A 20,696-nucleotide genomic window follows, 5' to 3' on the forward strand; every position below is an offset into this window, starting at 1 on the left:
AATCTCCTGAGGTAGCTCTGCTCTTGGCTAGCCAACTGATCCATTCCCAGCTCTCAGGTTCTTGGCTCTAGGGATGACCCTTTCCTCTTGACCTTAGCCACCATGCTCCTACCTGGCCACCATGGGACTGGCACTTCCTTCCATTTGAATGATGGCTTTTTGGACTCATGGTCATTTTACCCTCCTGGAAGGGAGGAGGTAGTAAAATTAGATCCTTTTTCAGCCAGGAATGATGACCAGAGGTCAATGACTTTGCCCTGGCTGAGGTCCCCATGCCAGAGGTGATACGGTGGCAGGGGCACAAGATCAGAGGGTAGGTTCAAACACCCACTTCCCCAACCTCACTGATACCTTGCTCTGGGCCTTAGTGGGTCAACTTTCCTCTGTGAGTCTTGGACTCTGCAGAAGAGGGCTCTGAGACTTGAGACGATGTGTCTCTTCCATCACCAGTGTTCTTTGAGAGGAGAGGTCTTTCCAAGGGGAACTTGTAGATGAACAAATGTGAGAATGTGTTTTTCATTTATGACTCTGGATTTAAGATGACTTCACTTAATCATTGACCTGTTATTTCCCCAACCATAGAATCATTTCTCCCTTAGGTTTGTGTGGTATTACAGGTTATTTCCCTAATTAGCACAGCCAGGTCCCTTGTGGGGGCCTAATGAATCCCACCATGGTGTATTATTCAAATTCACCTGGTATTTTTCCATTGGGCTGGAACCAGTCACTATATTTTGTTTAATTAGAACTTCAATTAGTGCAAAGTTGAATATAATTGATAACTTCATTACTTCCTCTGATAAGGACCTGGCAGGATCCAGTGTAAGGCACAACTCTTTGTTGGTATTGCTCAAATGATGTGGACTGCGCCCACCCTGCCTCTTGTGGGTGTGCACCGCTCTCATTCATACCCCCTGAGTTTGTCCCAGCTGCTTGGGCTGAACCATGTGTTAAGGGCCCTCCTTGAATTTTTTGATAGCCTGAGGATATGACTAGCAGCCCACAGGCCATCTTTGAAGTTTTTCCTTGATTAATGGACTCAGCTATTGCCCTCTGCTTTCATTTATAAGGAGAATGTCCAAATTTGCAGACTTCACTGCTGCAGGTAGTATTTATATTCAGAGCCCCAGCTGTTGGTTCATGGTTTAAAAAAAATTCAACTGCTCCTTAGTTTCAGCTCTGACTTTTCTCTCTCCCACTAATCCCAACCCCCTTCCCTCCAAAAAATAGGACTTATAAAATAAGTATAGTCAAGAAAAGCAGGTTTCCCCAATAGATGTATCTTTGCCTTAATCTATCCTTGAGGTCATTTCCCTTCTGTCTGGAAGTTCACATTATGGATGGTCCTCAAACCACAATTACTCTGCCTCCTATGCAGAAGCAGAGGGTGACCATGCGGGACCGAGTTCCTCACCAGTGGCCAGCCGGCACATTGGTGATGGAGCTTCTCTCTATTTTGATAGGCTGACCATAGCCTGTTGTTGGGCCTATACATCCTAAACCCTTCTAACTTGGTCGTACCAGTCAAAACTTGTGGTCAGTAAAAACATAATGAGACACCGAAGTAGGATTTTAAAAAAACATTTAAGGAAAAAAGCAGTGGATAAAGTATTGAACTTGGAGTCAGGAAGCCCTGACCACAGATGATTGTTAGCTGTATGACCCTGGATAGGTCACTTAACTGGTCTCCCTCGGTTTTCTTATCTGTAAAATAGGAATAATAGTAACACCTACCTCCCAGGATTGTTGTGAGGATCAAATGAGATATTTCTAAAGTACTTGCAAACTTAAAAGCATGATATAAATGATGCAAGAGGCTTTTTCCTTGAGAGGAACAGAATGTCCCTATTAAATGTACTTGAGTATCTTGGCCATTTACTAGAACATACATATTCCGTGCTGTTCATTCATACAACCAATAATAAGTCCTTTGCTTTTTTTTTTTTTAACCCTTTTGCAAGTTGCAATGGAGCCTGGCTACCTAACTGGGGAGCTGGAGTAGACCCTCCCCTAAGGACCCAGAACATGATGGGTCCCAGGGCAGTGCATGGCTGTTAGCCAAAAGCATACTAGGAGTTCAAGGAGAATGTAGGGGAGCTGGCTGGAATGAGCCAGGAAACGTAGCAGTCTTCATGGACGATGGGGATGGGATTTTGACCCAGGTAGAATTGAAGTAGATTGAGAAGAAGGAGGGTTGAGAAGTGGAGGTGGCTCTGGGGAGCCACCGAAGATTGTGGAGCCCAACTGCAGTACAACTTGGATGCGAGATAGGCCTTGGAAAACTAGGAGGCCAATGTGATTCTTTGGGGCAGGAGGAGGCTTCATGGTCAGATGTGTGTGCAGGGGAAAGCCCATGAAGTAAATTCTCAATAAATACTTTTCTATTATCCTATTTGACAAATAAAAGGGAAGTCAGGAAGTATTTGGGGGAAAATCATTGAATGAATTGAGTTTGAGGTACCTGCAAGTGTTCATGTCTGGGAGGCACATCCGTCTAGAGTCAGAGTTGAAGCTCAGCTTGGCCGGCCTCTTCCCCAGAGAGGGGAGGTCTAGTTTTCTAGATGCCTTGTTCCATTTGAGTAGGGGTAGAGGCACAGATTTGGAAGGGGAGAGTGGAAATTGCGGTGAGAATGGAAGCTGCTAATAGAGGAGGTAGAAAATAGAGATTCTTAACCCGAGTTTCATTGAGTCCCAGGTATTCCTGTGAAGTTGGCTTATTAAAAATATTTTGTTAACTATTTCACCAATACATAATTGGTTTCCCTTGGAATCTGATGTACTTCATGTACTTAGAAACGTTATTTTGAGAAAGGGATCCATGCTCAAGGGGGGCAAGACACACACACATACACACAAACACACAACAGTTGTAGCCTCACACGAGAAGAAAATAGGAGTTAGTTAACTCAGAAATAAAAAAGGGAAACCAGAATAGTATGTCAAAAGAAAGGAGATCGGTCAGTAAGATCCAAGATGATTTGATTTGATGATGAGGAAATAATTGAACTTTTGAAAGAGCAGTGTCTTTTCAATCAGAAGACAGGAATTGGAAAGCATTCAGGAAGTGAAGTGGAGGAGAGAAACAGGACCTGGGTTGAGGGCTGTTGTTGGAGGTTTCTCAGGATTGGGCAGATAGGTACATTTGGAAGACAGGAGGGAGCTCGTGAAGAGGGAAAGGATTGGAGCTGATTTGTAGAGCTTTTCTGTGGAGAAGAGAAGGTGAAGGAGCTGATTCAGGAGTGTATATTGGGGAGGAGAGGAGAAGAGATGAGTAAATGAGGAGTTCGAGAAAAAGATCCTCACTGGTCCCAAATCAGGACTGAATTTTTGTTTGTTGAGAGTCTAGACTTTGACCAGTAATAGAGAAAATAGTAATATTGCAAATTAAACTTAAAGGTATATTGTTGTATGGTTTCTTTTCTGGAGAGTCAGTTGTTAACCATTTACCAGCACATCCTTGATCCTGTAGTATTGATAGATACTATCAACAGCTTAAATTTATATGTTAAAAATTAGTTTTGTAAATTTTCCTTACTAAAGGTTTCTTTTTTGCTGCTTCCCCCTCTCTTCCTCCAATCTAGTTTGAACTCTCCCTTCTGACCAAAAAGAAAAATTAAACAAAAACATCTCATAGCCTCTATTTGATAAGTAGTTAATCCTTGGCCTCATTGCTGGAGAGTAAAGTGGGTTGTATTATCTTTTCTCCAGGACCCTTGTTGGTTTTTTTTTTTTTGACTCTGGAGTTGGAATTCTTTTTACTGATGTTTTCATTTATCTTGTTGGACTTATGTATATTGGGCTCTTTTCTTGGCTTTTTGTTCAACTTTTTACTGAGCTATTATGTTTCCCACTTGTCTTACAGATTTGTTTTTAGCCAGGAAGGTTTTCAGGTTCATTTCCCTCACAGTACTTCATTTTGGTATATAATGAACCTTTGCCTTCCTTGGGATGAGTAAGCCCCTGATGGGATTGCCTGGTTGAGGGACCTGGTTTGGTTACTTGCACTGGGCCGTTTCATAACTTTACCACTGTGATCTGCCTGCTTGTCCCAGTGCCCCCCCCCCCCCCACTGATTCTTTGTCAGTTTGCATGATTTTAAGGAAAATATCAAAGTTGTTTTAATTTTTATCATTAGTAATTTGTGGTGTGTTTTCATATGGTTGTTTATAATTTTCAATTCTCTTGAAAACTTAATATACTTTGACCTCTTAATTGAAGAGCTCTGCTATTTTAGATATATTGTTTTAATTCCCAATATGTTTTGAATAAGTGCCTTTGGTAATCTTTGTTGTAAATATTTCACCTTTTAAAATTCTCTGTTTTCTCTAATTTTACCTTCATTGATTTTATTCTTAAAGTTTCTTTCATAAGTTAGTCAAAATTGACTCAAATGTCTTCTGTCATTTGATAAGTTAAGAATTCTCTCACTTGATACAGTTGTGGAAGAGCCCTGATTTGTCCCTTTCTCTTTGTAGTTTGACATTTTTATGCAGAGGTAACATCCTATTGTATGAAGTATAAGATGATGACCTGAGTATAATCTTGCCAGAAGCTTATAGTATTCCATTTCTGGTCTTAAGGGGAATCCTTCCCTAAGAATAGCATTCTTGGGCTCATCAAGCTTGCTTTGGTGCATATCTATTTTTTCCTTATCTAGTTCATTCTATTTTCCTGTTTTTTTTCCCATCCATCTCTCTTGTTCTCTTTTTCTGTCATTGTTGGTAAAATTCTTGCCAGAATCCTGCTTATTAATAGGTTAATCCTTCCACCTGGAAGATAGCTATTTACCTGAGAGCAAGTCTTCAGAAAGAACCAAAGAATGGTTCTTGTTGCTCAACTTCCAGGAGAATTGCCAGGAGCAGACTGGAGATCTGTAGGCTATGCTCACCAATCTAATCAAGGCTTTGGATATTTGTCAGTTATGAGGGCTTGTAGAAAATTATGTCAACTTTTGGTTTCTTGGAGAAGTTTATCAAAATTTTACATCAGTTCCATGGCAGTATTGTTCATGGGTGCTGGATAATGGATAGAACTCTTAAATTTTCCCAGTCATCAGTGGAATGGAGCAAGGTTGTATGCTTGTTTCTAAGCTTTTGAGCATGATGCCTTCAACAGTGATGAAAACAGCATCAAGGCCAGCTACCTTGAGAATGGTCAAGTTATTTAATGTGAAAAGGTGACAAGCCAAGACTAAAGTGGAGGGAGATGCACTCTGAGGCTGAGATGCAGCAGAATATGGATTGATTCTCTGTTCCTTGTGCCAATTTTGGCCTACCAGTTAACACCAAGAAAACAGGTTCTCATCAACCAGCACCACGCCTTCTATATGTTGCAGCAAGAGGAGAAATGTTAAATCCTGTAAACAAGTCTACTTAGCTTGCCAGTCCATGTAGAGATGAAGTCGAGGCATGCATTTCCAGAGCTAGCCCAGTGTTTGAGAGACTGAAGGAAAGTGTGGGAGAGCAGAGGAATTAGACTGCTTTGCTAAACTGAAGGTCCACAGAGCTGTTGTGCTGACCTCATTGTTGTAGGTGTGGGGAAACTGGACAGTCTGTCAGCACCAGTTCAGGAAAAGGAATTGCTTCCATTTAAATTGTCTTAGGAAGATCACCTGGCAGGAGAGGAGACCAGACCCTGAGGTCTTTGCTTGAGTTGAGTTGAGTTGAGTTGCCAGGCATTCCAACTCTCCTTCAAAGAGCACAATTCTGATGGGTTGACCATTTCAACTGCCAAGCCTGTGTTTGCTAAAAGAGAACTCAGGGCAGACACTCCCAGGCAGTCAGAAGAAGCGCTATGGGTACTCTCAAGTTTTCTCTGAAGAACCTAGGAATCTCTTTTGAGAGATGGGCGACACTGTCCTGGGACCATCTAGCATGGGCGCCATGTCAAAGCTGGGGCTGTTGTCTAGGAGCCAAGCAGAACTGCAGTAGCTCAGGATAAATGGGAGCTGCATCCCAGATAGCTCCACTCCACCTGGACCAGACCACAAACAAGCTAATGCAGTTGGAATCTGCCCAGACTCAACTGGAACAAACATGAAATACTTTAAAGATAGTGGAAGGGTCTGATGGCTACGCAGTGGAAGTTGCCATGGGAATGCCGAAGCAAAGCCCTGCCTGAAGGGGACAAAGAGATGCCCTGCAGAGCGAGGTGGTTCTTGGAGGAGGCTATGACAGATGTGTTGAAGGCATCATTGCAGTTTGCAAAATGTTAAGGCCTAAGTGAGAATTGGTCCACTTGAAACTGTGGCCTACATTGGATGGAAAGGAACTTCAGGGTTCAGCTCACACCCCAGGTTCTTCAGGGACCATCACTGCCCACTTCTTGACCCCATTCTGCTCATTTACCATCTTCCCGCTCTGCCTTCAGCTATGTGACTAATGTGCCAGCCAGTTTCCATCCTGAAGGAAGACCCTACAAGGGACTTCAAATACCACCTTAATGAGCCAAGAAGTGTGATCAGTGAGGAGCCCCCTGTATCTCTGACCAAGTCTGAGGGTGATTTGAAAAACCAGCCTCAGGAGGAGCCAGATGATGGAATCAGAGACATGATTTCTGACTCTCAACTGAGAATAGAGATCCTGCAACTTTACATCTGGAGACCTAGGGAGTGCATCCAATAATTTCAGTTATTATCTGCTGTAAATCCTTCGATTGATTACAGGTTGGGAGCACCTCCCCTAAAAAGCTCTCCCAGGAGCCAAGCAAGCACAACAGAGAGGACTCTGGCACACCCTAATGTGGCCAGTTCAGCTGAAGAATCTCTGTCTTCCAAATCAGACTACAGAGCTGCAAACTCACTTGATGTTAAAGCAATGTCTTCAGTGATTGGGAATCAAGAAAAAAAGATGCAAAAAGTGAAAGGTCAAGAGAAGATGCTAATGAAATGAATCATCCCTTGCTTCATTTTTTACCTATGGACTGTGCCTAATTATATATCATGTTAAACAGACCTACTATTCTATGGAAGGTATTTTTCTGTGAAAGTTTAGTAAAAAGAGTCATAGTAAAGCCTCATGAGCTCATTGGACACTGGCACCCTGTTACAGTGATGACATCTTTTTGTCCTCTGTCTGTGTCTCTGTTTCTGTTTGTCTGTCTGTCTCTCTCTCATCATCCCTCAATACCTAAAAGGTTTTATATAGTATTGTTGTTTTTATTATATTGGCAAGGCCCAACTATGAACGGTGAATTTCTCTTCAACTTTTAATTTCTTTATTTCTGTATGGAGAGAATTTCGAAGGTTTTTTTTTATATCTATAGATGCCTTGTTTTAGGATACAGGATAATTTTTATGCCTGCAATTTCTTTTTTTTTGTTTGTGTTTATTAAAGTGTTGATAAATTCTATTGACTTGTATTTTGCTACCTTACTTAAGATATTAATAGTCTTAATAGGTTTCCTATCTGATTCTCTGAGTTTTTTTTAACTAAGCATTTTATATCAACTGAAAATGTCTTTTTTTCTTTGATGTTTACGTTTTAATTTTGTTCTTTTCTTATTGCTAGTATTTGTCTTATAGCTAAAATTTCTATAACTATGTCAGATAAATATTTTTGACCCTATTTTTACTGGGAAAACTTAATGGTTCTCTTTGGCAAAAGATGTTAATACTTGGTTTTGAAATATAAATTTTTGATCATATTAACACTCCTTTCATACATACATGTGCTTTTTGGTATTTTTTAGCAATTGTATTTTATCAGAGTAATTTTTTTTTTCTGTAACCACTTATTGAAGAAAATAGAAACCTTTTTTTTGTTTTACTTTTTTTCTTTAATTCTTAGAAAAGAGAGAATGGGATCCAGTGGGATGACTGAACATAGCTGTAAAATAGGAGACAAAAACCCAATGAATTATTGTAGTTTGGATGGTGTGCCTAGCTTCTATGGGAGGAGCCCAGCTCTTGACTTTTTGATGTGGTAAAGTAGGGAGATTGTAATCCTACTTAGCTGAATGATGATGGCATTTTTAGAAGTACAAATCAACCTTTTTAAAAAATGAAAGGTGCCAACAGATGGCCTGGAGAGTTGGGGTCTATTTTTTCAGAGATACTACAGTGGACTGTAATGCTCTTGCGATGTGGACCTGTTTAAATCTCCCAGTGGAAGATTGAAGTGTCTTTCTTTTGAAAGGTTTCTGTGCTTTTGCCAGGAACATCCAGAATAGGGACCTGGAGACTTTTGAAGGCTCTGAAGAGAACTTCTTCAAGAGTCAAGAGGCTTGTTGATGGGTTTATATCTTAATTTGGATGTCTATAGTAAAATAGCCTTGGACATATATGTATGTGGCACAGGATGTCTGAAAAGTCGTAGTGCAGCTTTAAATTTTAATAGCTTAATGTCCCTAGGCAGCTTAATCTACTGAGTAAGGAGGAGATAGTTTTTTAGATAGAAGACTCTGGGTTTGATAGTTTAGTGAGTTGAAGTTTTTCTTTTGAAGAAGGTAGTTAGGCAGCTAGATGGTGAAGCTCTGGGTTGGAGTTCAAATTTGACCTCAGATAAATACTGTATAACCCTGGGCAAATCACTTAAACATCTTTGGCTTCAGTTTCTTCATTTGTAAAATAAAGATAATAATTCCTCCTAGGGTTGTTGTGAGGATCAGTGAAGATACTGTTTCACAAATTGTTCCATAAATGTGAGCTCATATCATCATCATCATCATCATCATCATCATCATCATCATCATCATCAATCATTCTGCAGTTTGCTGTCCAGTTAATAGAATTGCTATTGTTTAATGAGTCATTGTTTGGGTTGTATCTCAGGACAGTCCACATTCCTCTTTCCATTTGTTAACTCCCCTTTTGCTAATGGTCTGTGAGCTTGTCTTTGTCCCCCAAGCCAGGCCTGCGAGGAGGGGGCCCAGTGCCTCTATTGGACCCAGCACGTTGTTGTTGGGTCGTTTCGATCGTGTCCAACTTTCTGTGACCTCATTTGGGGATTTTTTTGGCAGAGATAGTGGAGGGCTTTGACATTTCCTTCTCCAGTTCATTTTACAAATAAGGAAACTAGGGCTCACAGGGTGAAGGGACTTGCCAGGGTCTGGGGGCTGGACTAGAAACCCAGGAAGGTGAGTCCCTGCCCACAGACCAGCTGCTCTGTGAGCTCAGTCACCCACTGGCTGCCTGTCACATAGTAGGTGCTCCCTAAACTCTTGATGAATGGGGTAGTGAGTGGCAGCTTTCTGAACTCATTTCACTGTCCTTGGTCTCTGCAGAGCATTGCAGAGAAATGAGACTGGAGAGAAGGAGATGGAAAAGAACATTTGATTCTTTTCTGTCTCAGTTTTATTGCATTAAGTCACATGGGAAGACCTGTAAATTCTCCCTCTAGGATCTCTCTCAATTCTATCCTGTCTTATTCTTCTAGGTCAGATTAGGGTCTCAGATGCCCAGGAGTTCCCAGACTGATGGGAGAGACAGTGAGCAAACAGGTGCATACAATGTAAAACTTAAAAATGTGGGGCTCAGATTCAATGACAGAAAACAGAGGTGAGACATGAAATTTATTCTCTAGGATTTACCACAAACCTAAAGGCAGAAACCATTTATCCAAGATGACTCCCCAGAACAGAGAGAGAAAAGGGAGAGATTATCCATAAAAAAGGATAAGGGAAATCATGAAACCTCCTTGGAAGCCTGTCAGGTTTCACAAGATGGTCATTTTTTTGTGTCCTGGACCCCTTTGGCAGCCTGAAACTTGTGGAGTCCTCCTCAAATTATTTTTTAAACTATATTAAATAAAAATAGAATTTCAAAGATGACCAGTTGTCATGCTGTTGCTATTAATAATAAATAACTAACATTTATGTTACTGTGCTGAGTGCTTTAATTTAATCTCTTTTGTTCCTCACAACAACTCTTATCCCCCTTTTGTAGATTAAGGCAGATGAGTTAAATGACTTGCTCAGGGTCACTCAGCCAGGAAATATGTGAGGCTGGATATGACTCAGGTGTTCTGACTCTAGGCCCAGCCCTCTATTCACTGTACCCACTGAACTGCCTAGCTATTTTGAAGTAGAATAGTTTTCTCTTTGACTTGGGAGTTCTGGAACTTGGCTATAACATTCCTAGGGGTTGTGGGTTTTTTTTTTTTTTTGGATCTCTTTCAGTAGGAGATTGGTGGATTCTCTCAATTTCAATTTTACCCTCTGATTCTAGGATATCAGGGCAATTTTCCTGTAGAAATTCTTAAAAATTGACGATCAAGGCTCTTTTCCTGATCATGACTTAAAGGTAACCCAATAATTTTTAAATTATCTTTCCTGGATCTGTTTTCCAGATCAGTTGTTTTTTCCTAGTTTTTCATTCTTTTGGGGTTGAATTATTGTGATTTGATTTCTTGCAAAGTCATCAGTTTTCTTTAGCTGCATTCTACATCTGAAGGATTTGTTTTCCTGAGAGAGCTTTCTTATCTCCTTTTCCATCTGGCCAATTCTGCGTTTTAAAACATTCTTCTCAATAAATTTTTGGACTGTTTTACCCATTTGACCTAAACTGGTTTTTTAATATGTTATTTTCTTTAGCATTTTTTTGGATCTCCTTGACTAAACTGTTGACTTGGTTTTCATGTTTTTCCTGCATCTCTCATTTCTTTTCCCAATTTTTCTTCTATCTCCCTCACTTGATTTTCAAACTCTTTTTTGAGCTCTGTCATAGCCTGAGCCCAACTTCTATAATTCTTGGAGTGTTTAGATGCAGAAGCTTGGACTTCCTCATCTTCAGATTGGGTATTTTGGTCCTCCATGGGACCAAAGTAATTGGCCTATGGTTGAGTTCTTTTTTTCTGTTTACTCCTTTCCCCAGCCTGTGCCTGGTTTTGGGGTGCTTCCTGAGCTTTTGAGTATTATTGGGACACTCCTGCAAGGACCTTAGTATGTAAAGCTCTGATTGCTCTCCTGGTCTGTTGAATGGTCACAAACTCACCTTGCTGCCCTGGGGCTGTGAGGAGGGTCCCTGCTCTATGGGGCCCCCAGACTGCAACCAGGGTCTAAATATGGCCAAAGCTCTGGAGTCCTATCCCAGGGACATAAGACAGACCTCAACAGTCTTCCCCCCATCCCCTTACCTTTTGTGGGCTGAGAGCTCAGGGAGCAGCTGCCAGCTCCTGCGGGGCAGCTTCATGGGCCTGCTTCCATTTCCTGGGATCTGGGCTGTGCTTAGGGCCACGCATGGCCATGCTGTCTTGGGCTTCGTGCTTGCTCTGGCAGAGGTCTCCCTGCTGATCTTCCAAGTTGTGCTTGATGCTCCCTGGGGTGGTAGATCAGGAAACTGCTTCTGCTGCCAGGAGCTGGGTCTCCCAGGGACCCAGGCTCTCTGGGGTTGTTCCCAGAAAGCTGAAGCTCCTTTGATTTCCTCTGGAGCGCTGCTGCCCCCTCCAACCCCATGGAACAGAACCTTCCCACTGTTTTCCAGTTACATTGAACTGGAGAATTCTTCTTTGGATCTTTCTGTGGGTTCAGTCTCTCAATAATTTAGTTAGAGTCATAATAGGTTTTTGAAATATTTTGGAGAAAGCTCCTAAGAAAGGCGGGTCTCCTGCCACCATCTTGGCTCTGCACCTCAGAATGAACTTTTCTTAATACCTGAAGTAGAATCGTTTTCTAAAAAAAATCACAGTCATGGATTCCAGTTTAAGATCCCTTCTGCATTAGGAACCGCATTAGACCATGCTTTTTATGTTTTGGGTATATGTAAAAGTCACTTTTCTCCATGAAGCATTTAAATAGAAATGATAAAAGGTTGCATTTCCAGATCCCCTTCACTTCGTTTACAAGCCATTCAAAGTTGTCCATTCAGAACAGACTCTTCTTCCCTCTTTCCTTCCCTTAATGCTTTCAGCTTCAGGTCCTCCAAGTGAGGATTTATTATTTATGATCACATACATTTAAATTCACAGTGGAGCTTGAACATTGGCTATTTCATTATTTTTATTTGCCTCTTGTTTTAAAAAACCACACCTTTTTCTTCATCTCTCCCTTCTTCCCCCCCTTCTTGGCCAAAAGAGCCTTCCCTTGGACCAGGGATGATTAAGCAAAGAGCACACAGCTCCAAATAGATCTGCAGAACCAAAGACCACCTTGCTTGGGTTTGGATGGCACATGCAGCATTCCTCATTCCACAGAAAGGATAGGGCAAGGAGCATCTTCTCCTTTCTTCTCTTGAGCTGTGTGGCTATTCCACTCACTATTTTGGTTTTGTTCTCTTTTGAGATTTTATTTCTGCATCCCTTCATATCACTTTCCCATGCATCTCTGAATCTCTCATTTGTTGTTTTCACATTACAGTGGTATTACATTCTGTTTATGTATCAGTCTCTTTCTCTATTCTCAGACTGATGGTGACCCACTTTGGTCCCAGTCCTTGGCTACAACAGATAGGATCATATGGAGAAGTGGTGGTCTAGAAGTACAGAGTGAAGCATATGTTTCTGACCTGCCAGTGTCCACTGCATCTTACTTGCTTTGGTTATATTCCTCACAATTGAGAGAGCTTCTCTTTGGTGGAGAGGGGGTGAATTAATATGAAGTGATAGAAATGCAGAAAGAAAAAAGAATCAAGAAAACATAAAAATACCGAGAAGAAAAATTGAAAGTTTAGAAGGGGACACAAATGGCAATTTGTTTACTTCCCACATTGCATTTAATATTCATTAAAAAAAAAACTATATAACAAGTTCATTGTTTCATTTACAATCCTTTTTTTGTTCTTTAATGTAAGGGGAAAATATGGCAATGAATATTTTTGTATATGTGGGATCTTTCTGTCTTTGACGTCTTTTGGTCATATTCCTGAGTGTTAGGATTCCTTGGTCAAAGGGCATGGACATTTTTGTTTTAGTTGCTTTAGTGTGGGAATAATTACAAATTGCTTTCCAAATTGGTTGGACCAGTCATAGCTCTCCTAACAATGAATCAGTGTAGTGTGCCCATCCATCTTGTGTCATCTTGGGCAAGACTCATTTTCAGTAGTAGAACAGGTTTGCTGAGTGACATTGGAGGCGCTGTTGTGGGTAGAGGGTGAAAATTGATTATGAAAAAATTCCTGAAAATATCAGAGCTCTAGTGTCCAACTCTGAATCTAGATTCACTATATTTCTGAAATTTGATTTTACTTTGTGGGGTTTAGAGGAATATGTAAAGAGGTGCCAGTGAGGCAGGGCCACAACTCCTCACCCAAAGCTAACACTTGAGGTGGTTCCTTGAAGAAAACTAGAGACTTTTTGAAGTAGAAGAGGGAGAACATTCCAGGTAGAGAGGATAATGGGGTGCTGTGAGACCAAGAGGAAGAAGGCAGATTGATTGGCAGGGCCAGAGTGGGCACAGAAGGAGGAAAGTGGAAGCAGGCTACAGGGTAGGTGGGTCCAGGGAGAGGAAGAAGGAGAGATTTGAGGTAGAAAAAACAATTAGTAGGCTCCTGAAGTAGTTCAGGTAAGAGGAGAAGGACCTGACCTGGGTGGGTGGGGGCACCTGATTAGATATGGGGTGTGGGAAGGGGAGGGATGGAGGGGGATGATGGGGGCTGGAAGGCTGGTGGCCCCCAGAGTGAACTAGGGAAATTTGGAAGGGAGGAAAGAGTAGGTGTGCCTTCAGGAGTCATCTGCATGAAGGTGACAGGTTTATGGAAGCTGGGGAGACCAATGAGGAGAGGGGCCTCTGACAACCATGATCTAGGGCAAGAGCCAGCCAGCATGGGTGGAGGGCTAAGAGACCTTTTTAAGCTAAGGTTTTTCCCAGATTTAGGAAGGGAAAATGATGAGTTTAATTTTGGTCATGATGAATTTGAAGTTCTTGGTGGGACCTCAAATCACCCTGGTGAGGACCACCAGGGTGAAATTCTGGAGGTTGGAAATGCTATAGGTTGAGCTGTAGGTTTGTTCACTGCTGTGCTGACTGAAGCAGGTTGAGGAGAGGGGTTGGGGGAAGGCCCCCCCCCCATGAAATCCAGAGGAAGAAGATGCCCTGGCCAGTGTGGGAGGAAGCAGGCTACAGGGTAGGTGGGTCCAGGGAGAGGAAGGTCAGAGGGGTGGTAAGATCCAAAAGACTGAAGCGGCTTGTGGAAGGAAAATGGTTTTCTTCTCTGAGAAAACCTCATTAGAGGGGCTTTTTCAGGCTGCAGGTCCCATGGTGCCAATCCTTGGCATCTTTCCTTTAGTCCATCTGAAGGTGCCGTAATGTGATGGCAGCTCTGACTGATCCTTCCTGGCTTTTCTTTTCAGTTGGTTCCCTGATCCCACGCGCTTATTGTACTGTGTGCTGGCCATTGGCTTTTCCTCTTTTTTTGTGTCCCAGACCCTGTTGGTGAAAGAGGAGCTCCTCCTTTTTCAGAAATAAGTTGCACAAAATGCACCTTAATGCATAAAATGCAAAATAGTGTTTGAGATAAAAGTTTAAAATTTCACTGATTGGGGGAAATAAGCAGGAAATAACAAATAAGAGTAAGACTTCTTTTTTTTTTAAGGTTTTTGCAAGGCAAATGGGATTAAGTGGCTTGCCCAAGGCCACACAGCTAGGTAATTATTAAGTGTCTGAGGTAGTATTTGAACTCAGGTCCTCCTGACTCCAAGGCCAGTGCTTTATCCACTACGCCACCTAGCCACCCCAGGAGTAAGACTTCTAATAGCTTGCATCTGCATTAATCAAAGAAAAGGGGAAAGGAGAGTAAGAACAGCAAACTTCCAAAGATTTTTAACATGCTTTAGGGAGATGGACTTTGAGGGATGTGACTTAGCGACCTCCTCTCAGGCTCATTCTTGTCTTTCCCAGCTGTCCAACTTTTCAGGGAGATTTCACTCTAAAGAATTTGAGAGGAGCTGTGATAGTCGGTGGGGATTGTTACTCACACAGAAGGCTACCCTCCTCCTTATTTGAGTATACTTCAGAATGACTGTGACCAGTTACGGGCAAGAGCCTTCTAGTTGATAGGATGATGGGTATGGAGCTCAGGCTGGACTCAATGCTTTGGCTGCTTGGCAGCATGGCATGTTGTGGTGGTGGAGTGGCAGGCTCATTCTTCTTATCTTTGACCTAATTATCCTTCCATCATTAGTCTTCGAGTACCTGCTTTGTGCAGGGGCAAAGCACGGCTCGTGATGGATCCAAACATAGTGGCACAGTGCCAGATGATTGGGGCAGATGAGAAAGAAGGGAGCATGTTAGGCCGTGGTGAGGGCCATCACCCAAGACATCGGAGAGCTGTAAAGGAAGATAGGGAACAGAGGAGCAAAGACCTGGAGGCGAGCAGAAATTTTGTTGCCTTAGAGTCTGGGGTTAGGGCTGAAAATCTACCAGAAAGTCAATTCTTCATTTATTTTATTTACTGAAGAAGTTATTCGAGTTGAGAAATGGTGCATAGATGAGCTATATTCAGTAGACTAGATGTGGTCATTTTACATTTCTGCCACTCAAAAACAAGGGAGTGTCTTTTCAAAGTCCTTGTCTTCCCCCTTCTTTGGGTTTTTTACTGTGCTAAACTTAACCAGCATTTATTAAGTGCCAAGTCCATGCATGCTTGCCCCTGCTCAGTCACTGATAGTTCTCTCTCCAGGGATTGGACAGTAACATTTGGGGGGCTTAGGGCAAGGCTCACAGAGGATCCTGAAAGGTAGGAGCAGAGAGACATGAGGTGGGCTTTGGCTGCTACGGGGCTGGGCTGCCTGGGTCCTGGAAGTACCGAAGTAGGAAGAGGCTGTTTAGATCTCAAGGAACAGAACTTCACCCTTGTGTTTGCTGATAAAATAGAAACTCCAGGTGGTTTGAAAGATAGAAGGCTCTGTGTGCTAGTCTCTGTTTTCCTGATATCTTGAGAGGCAAAGGAACCATGGGGTACAGAGCTCTTGGAGAGCAGCCTTGCCCACAACTGCAGCAACCTATGCATGGGAGGGGGCCTAGTAGTGAAGGCTGAGGATTGGTATTGTAGTTTTAGAGGCGTTAGGGAGCCCCCTGATGGTTTTGAGGAGGTGAGTGACTTGTTAGTAATTGTGCTTTGGTAAATATGTGTCAGGGTAGACTATAGAAGGAAGAGACTTGAGGTCCAGGTAAGAGATAATGTAAGAATCTTAAATAGTGGGTGGATAGAGAGAAAGGGAGAGATTAAAATCAGGATCCTGGGGCAAAAGAGAATGGGGAAGAATTACAGATATTTTGAAGGTTTTCAACTGGGTGACTGGAAGGATAGTAGAGGAAACCCCTCTAGCTTTTTGCTTTTTGAAGTTTTGGTTTTTGTGCTGCTTTTTACTTGGGTAGGGCTATAGAAACCATCAGACCAAGACAAAACCCTCTTTTGGGATGTGAAGGCATAACAAGATTCTTGTAGTGAATATTGTCTGGGAAATGATCATTAAATACTTTGATGAGGCAATGATTACTAATTAGAAAAATGCTGAAAAAAATTTTTAAATATGGTGGGAGATGGAGCATAAATCTTGTGACTTCTCTAATTTTAAAAACTCACCTTTTTGAAAGAAGCATATGGGAAGGATCAGTGCTTTCCTAAACATGGGGAGCTTGCTGGTTGGGAGTTTGTGCTTCTAAGTTGGGACAGATGACTATTGTTTGTGACTTAGTCTCTTAGGTAGTAAGACTCAGAGGTGGGATTTGTTCCTGTCCAGGATCCACCAGACTCCATCCTATTGATAGCTTAAAAGAAAATCAACCTTTTCTTAGATTTGATGGTCTTTAGGCCATCATTCAAAAAGTATGGTTTGTTTGCTATTTTAAAATGGCAGAATGATACCATTGATGATTTGAGTTAATTGTTCTGCCCTCATTAAGTTGAGGGAGTTGCTACTTTCATTTGGTTTGCTTTAGTAATTCATTTTCTCTTCATATAGGCCAAGATGGTGAATTATCAGGGACACTGTCACTTGTTTTGACACAGTGCTGTAAAAGAATAAAGGACACAGTCCAAAAACTGGCTTCTGATCACAAAGACATCCACAGCAGTGTTTCCCGGGTTGGAAAAGCCATTGATAAGGTAGGTTATTTACTGTGTGCGTTAGTAGCTACAAGTCCTGTAACTTTTCTTGAGGGTCACTCCTTCTAAATCAGAGGCCCTAGAATGTGGGGGAATGGCTTGCCATGGGCTAGTAGCCTTGGGGACCTCCAACTGTGAGCAGTGGACTGACATCTGGTTCACCTATGGCTTATAAGTCCACTTTCCCTCATTGATCTTCTCTCCAAAGGCTCTTCAAGTTTCTAGCTGCTCCTCCCTTCCTCCTTTGGATGAGGGTCTTCTAGACTAGCCTTCCTGGGGGACCAAGTCCTTTCTTTCCTGTAAATCCCCTACCACAATACCCCTTTTTGGCTTTTAAAAAAGTGGGAGTCTTCCACAGGGATATGAATGGTAGGGGGGAGCCAAACAACTGGCAAACTAATATAACTGGCAGAGACATTTTAGCAATAAATCATTTTCCTGATCTTATGTGCAAATATACTGGAAACTAGACCTCTTGTTTCCCTCAATCTACTAGTTGTCCTTCAGTATTGAAGAGCTCCAAGGACCATGCCAACTAACCAAGTGATTGGTGGCATGGCAATAAAACCCAGAACTTTACAGTTATTTTGTGATCTGGAGTGTTCATTTCTTTTCTCCCACTTCACCCTTGAGGTAGATCTATTAAGGGTCCTTCTTGTGCTCCTCACTGTTCTATTCATTATTGTAGCCTGGTAGTGGTAAAACTTGTATCCTGGTAGGTTTAGGAAACATAAGTTTGCCTATCTAGGGTCTTTGAGTCTTCATAATGCGTTCATGTGCCTTAGGGAATGGGTTCCTTGACCCTGTCTCTGAACCTGGTTATCAGCATTTGGCCAGGGGCTCCCTTCTTAGTTATTCTACAGCCTGGGGTGAATTGAGCCCAGCTGCCTACCCCCATTCTTACCTTCAGGCTAGCTTTGTAGATCTTTCTTTCTCTTTTGGAAGCTTGGACACAACTGACTGCCCCCCAGTAGAGCCATTTCTAAGTGCTCTGTCTGCTGGGGTTGTCAGACTCTTCTTCCTTTTCTCTTGTAACTACAGCCGATTCTGGATGGCTGGTGCTGCCTCCTTTACTAGCCCTGGGCCTCCCCCTGCTTCTGTCATCGTACTATGTATATGCTGCATTTGTTCTCTGGGCTGGAACACTTGCTCCTGTTACCTTGTGCCTCATGTAGCTCCTGGCAGACACCCCTGGGGAAAGATAAAAAATTATGATCAGGAAAAGGAATTTTGGAGGTCATGATCTTCTTTGTGTAGAGAGGGGAGGAGTAGGGTGTGGGCTTTTCAGATTATGGTGTTGGAGAAGACTTGAGGGTCTGTTGAACAGCAAGGAGATCAAAGCTGAAATACTTGGCCTCATAACGAGAAGACACAACTCGTTGGGAAAGACCCTGATGTTGGAAAATATTGAAGAAAAGGAGAAGAGGAAAGAAGAGGATGAGGTGGATAAATTGTGTCTTGGAAACAACAAAGACGAACTTGGCCAAGTCTATGAATTAGTGGAGGAGAGAAGGACCTGGTGCAATGGTCAGCCAAACAACAAGAGCTGGATGTTGGGAGTAGTTGAGGATGGATCAATGTGTTTGTGGAAGTTTCTTTTGTTGAAGGTGATGAGAAGAGAGACTGTAGACTGGACCCTGAGAGCTCCAGAGAGTAGATAGATAAGAGACCCCAGACTCTGAAGGGGTGAGAAATCTCAAAGGTTAGAGTGGCTTTATGAATGGCAAACCCAAACTATTCCAGGTCCTCCATAGTGCATCAGGACAGGAGAAAGCAGAGTCTGTTTCTTAAAGAGTGTAAAGGGACACTCACCAGTCCTGTGGGAAGGGAGCCGGGGAGAACTGGAGTTGGAAAGAAAGAGAAAGGCTGAGACTTAAGATCAAAGCAAGTTTGTGCCCTATGGGAGCAGCAAAAGAGACCAGAGTTGGGGAGGTGGGCTGATCTGGTCATGTTAGGGGTGGGAGGATGGAGGGAGTACCATGTGTAGTTCAGGATCCCTGGGGACAGCATGGGAGCAGCTGACTGTTGGTCAGGATGGGTTGGGGTGGCATCATTGGTCAGAGGCAAGTTCATTGAGAGGGTCATGTTATTAGACTGAATTGTTCATTAAAAATGTTACAGTCAATAGCAAGATAACAGCAGGAAGAGCTAGAAAGAATAATTCCATTCAAAGTAACCTCAGAAATATAAAATACCTGGGAGTCTATTTGCCAAGGCAGACTCAGAAACTTTGAAAACAATTACAAAACACTTCTTACATGAATAAAATCAACTGCTCATGGATAGGTCCAGCTAATATAAAAATGACAATTCTACCAAAACTAAACTACCTGTTTAGTGCCCTACCAATCAAAATTCCAAAAAATTACTTTAATGAGTTTGAAAAAGTTGTAAGTAAATTCTTATGGAGAAATAAAAAGTCAAGAATTTCCAAGGATTCAATGAAAAATGCAAAAGAAGGGGGCTTAGCCCTACCTGATCTAAAATTATATTATAAAGCATCAGTCATCAAAACTGTCTGGTATTGGCTAAGAAATAGAGTGGTGGATCAATAGAATAGACTAGGTGCAATAGCAGGAAATGATTACAGTAATTTGCTGTTTTTTTCTTGGGTTTTTTTGTTTTTTTTAGGTTTTTGCAAGGCAAATGGGGTTAAGTGGCTTGCCCAAGTCCACAGGGCTAGGTAATTATTAAGTGTCTGAGGTCAGATTTGAACTCAGATACTCCTGACTCCTGGGCTGGTGCTCTATGCACTGCACCACCTAGCCGCCCCGAGTAATTTGCTGTTTGATAAACCCAAAGAGTCCAGCTATTGGGATAAAAACGCTCTTCAATAAAAACTGCTGGGAAAATTGGAAGTTAGTATGGAAGAAACTTAGATTAGACCAGCACCTCACACCCTATACCAAGATAAGATCCAAATAGACATAGACTCTATGCATAAAAAACAAACTAGAAAATCATGGAGTAGTTTACCTGTCAGATCTATGGAAAGGGAAGCAGTTTATAACCAAGGAAGAGATGGAGAACATCACTAAAAACAAACTAGATGATTTTGATTACATTAAATTAAAAGCTTTTGCATAGATAAAACTACTGTAACCAAGGGCAAAAGAAATGTAATAAACTGGGAAATAATCTTTACAACTGATGTTTCTGACAAAGGATTCTTTTCTAAAATATACAGAGAACTGAATCATTAAAAAATACAAGCCATTCCCCAATTGAAAATGGTCAAAGGATATGCAAAGGCAATTTACAGATGAGATCAGAGCGATCTAGTCATATGAAAAGTTGCTCTAAATCATTACTTATTAGAGAAATGGAAATTAAAGCATCTCTGAGGTACCACCTCACACCTCTCAGACTGGCCAATATGACCAGAAAGGACAATGATCATTGTTGGAAGGGTTGTGAGAAATCTGGGACACTATTACACTGTTGGTGGAGCAGTGAACTCATCCTGCTTTTCTTGAGAGCAGTCTGGAACTGCACCCAAAGGGCAACAAAAATGTGCATTTGATCCAGCAATACCACTACTGGGTCTGTACTCTGAAGAGATAATGAAAAAGGCTAAAAACATCACTTGTACAAAAATATTCCTAGCAGCCCTGTTTGTGGTGGCAAAGAATTGGAAACTAAGTGAATGGGGGAATGGCTTAACAAACTATGGTATATGTATGTCAGGGAACACTGTTGTTCTATTAGAAACCAGGGG

General features: G+C 41.9%; 1 protein-coding gene across 2 annotated transcripts in view; it reads left to right on the forward strand.

Annotated features, from left to right (window-relative positions):
- Nucleotides 1-20,696, forward strand: part of RMND5A (required for meiotic nuclear division 5 homolog A) — a 62,548-nt gene that overhangs the window by 2,013 nt on the left and 39,839 nt on the right. For both annotated transcript variants that reach the window (XM_074196999.1, XM_074196988.1), the window contains exon 2: nt 16,836-16,978. In XM_074196999.1, the coding sequence (XP_074053100.1) occupies nt 16,836-16,978 (143 nt within the window). The remainder of the gene's footprint in view (nt 1-16,835; nt 16,979-20,696) is intronic.

This window comes from Macrotis lagotis, chromosome 1, assembly GCF_037893015.1.
Source record: "Macrotis lagotis isolate mMagLag1 chromosome 1, bilby.v1.9.chrom.fasta, whole genome shotgun sequence".
In the NCBI taxonomy this organism is placed as follows: domain Eukaryota; kingdom Metazoa; phylum Chordata; class Mammalia; order Peramelemorphia; family Peramelidae; genus Macrotis; species Macrotis lagotis.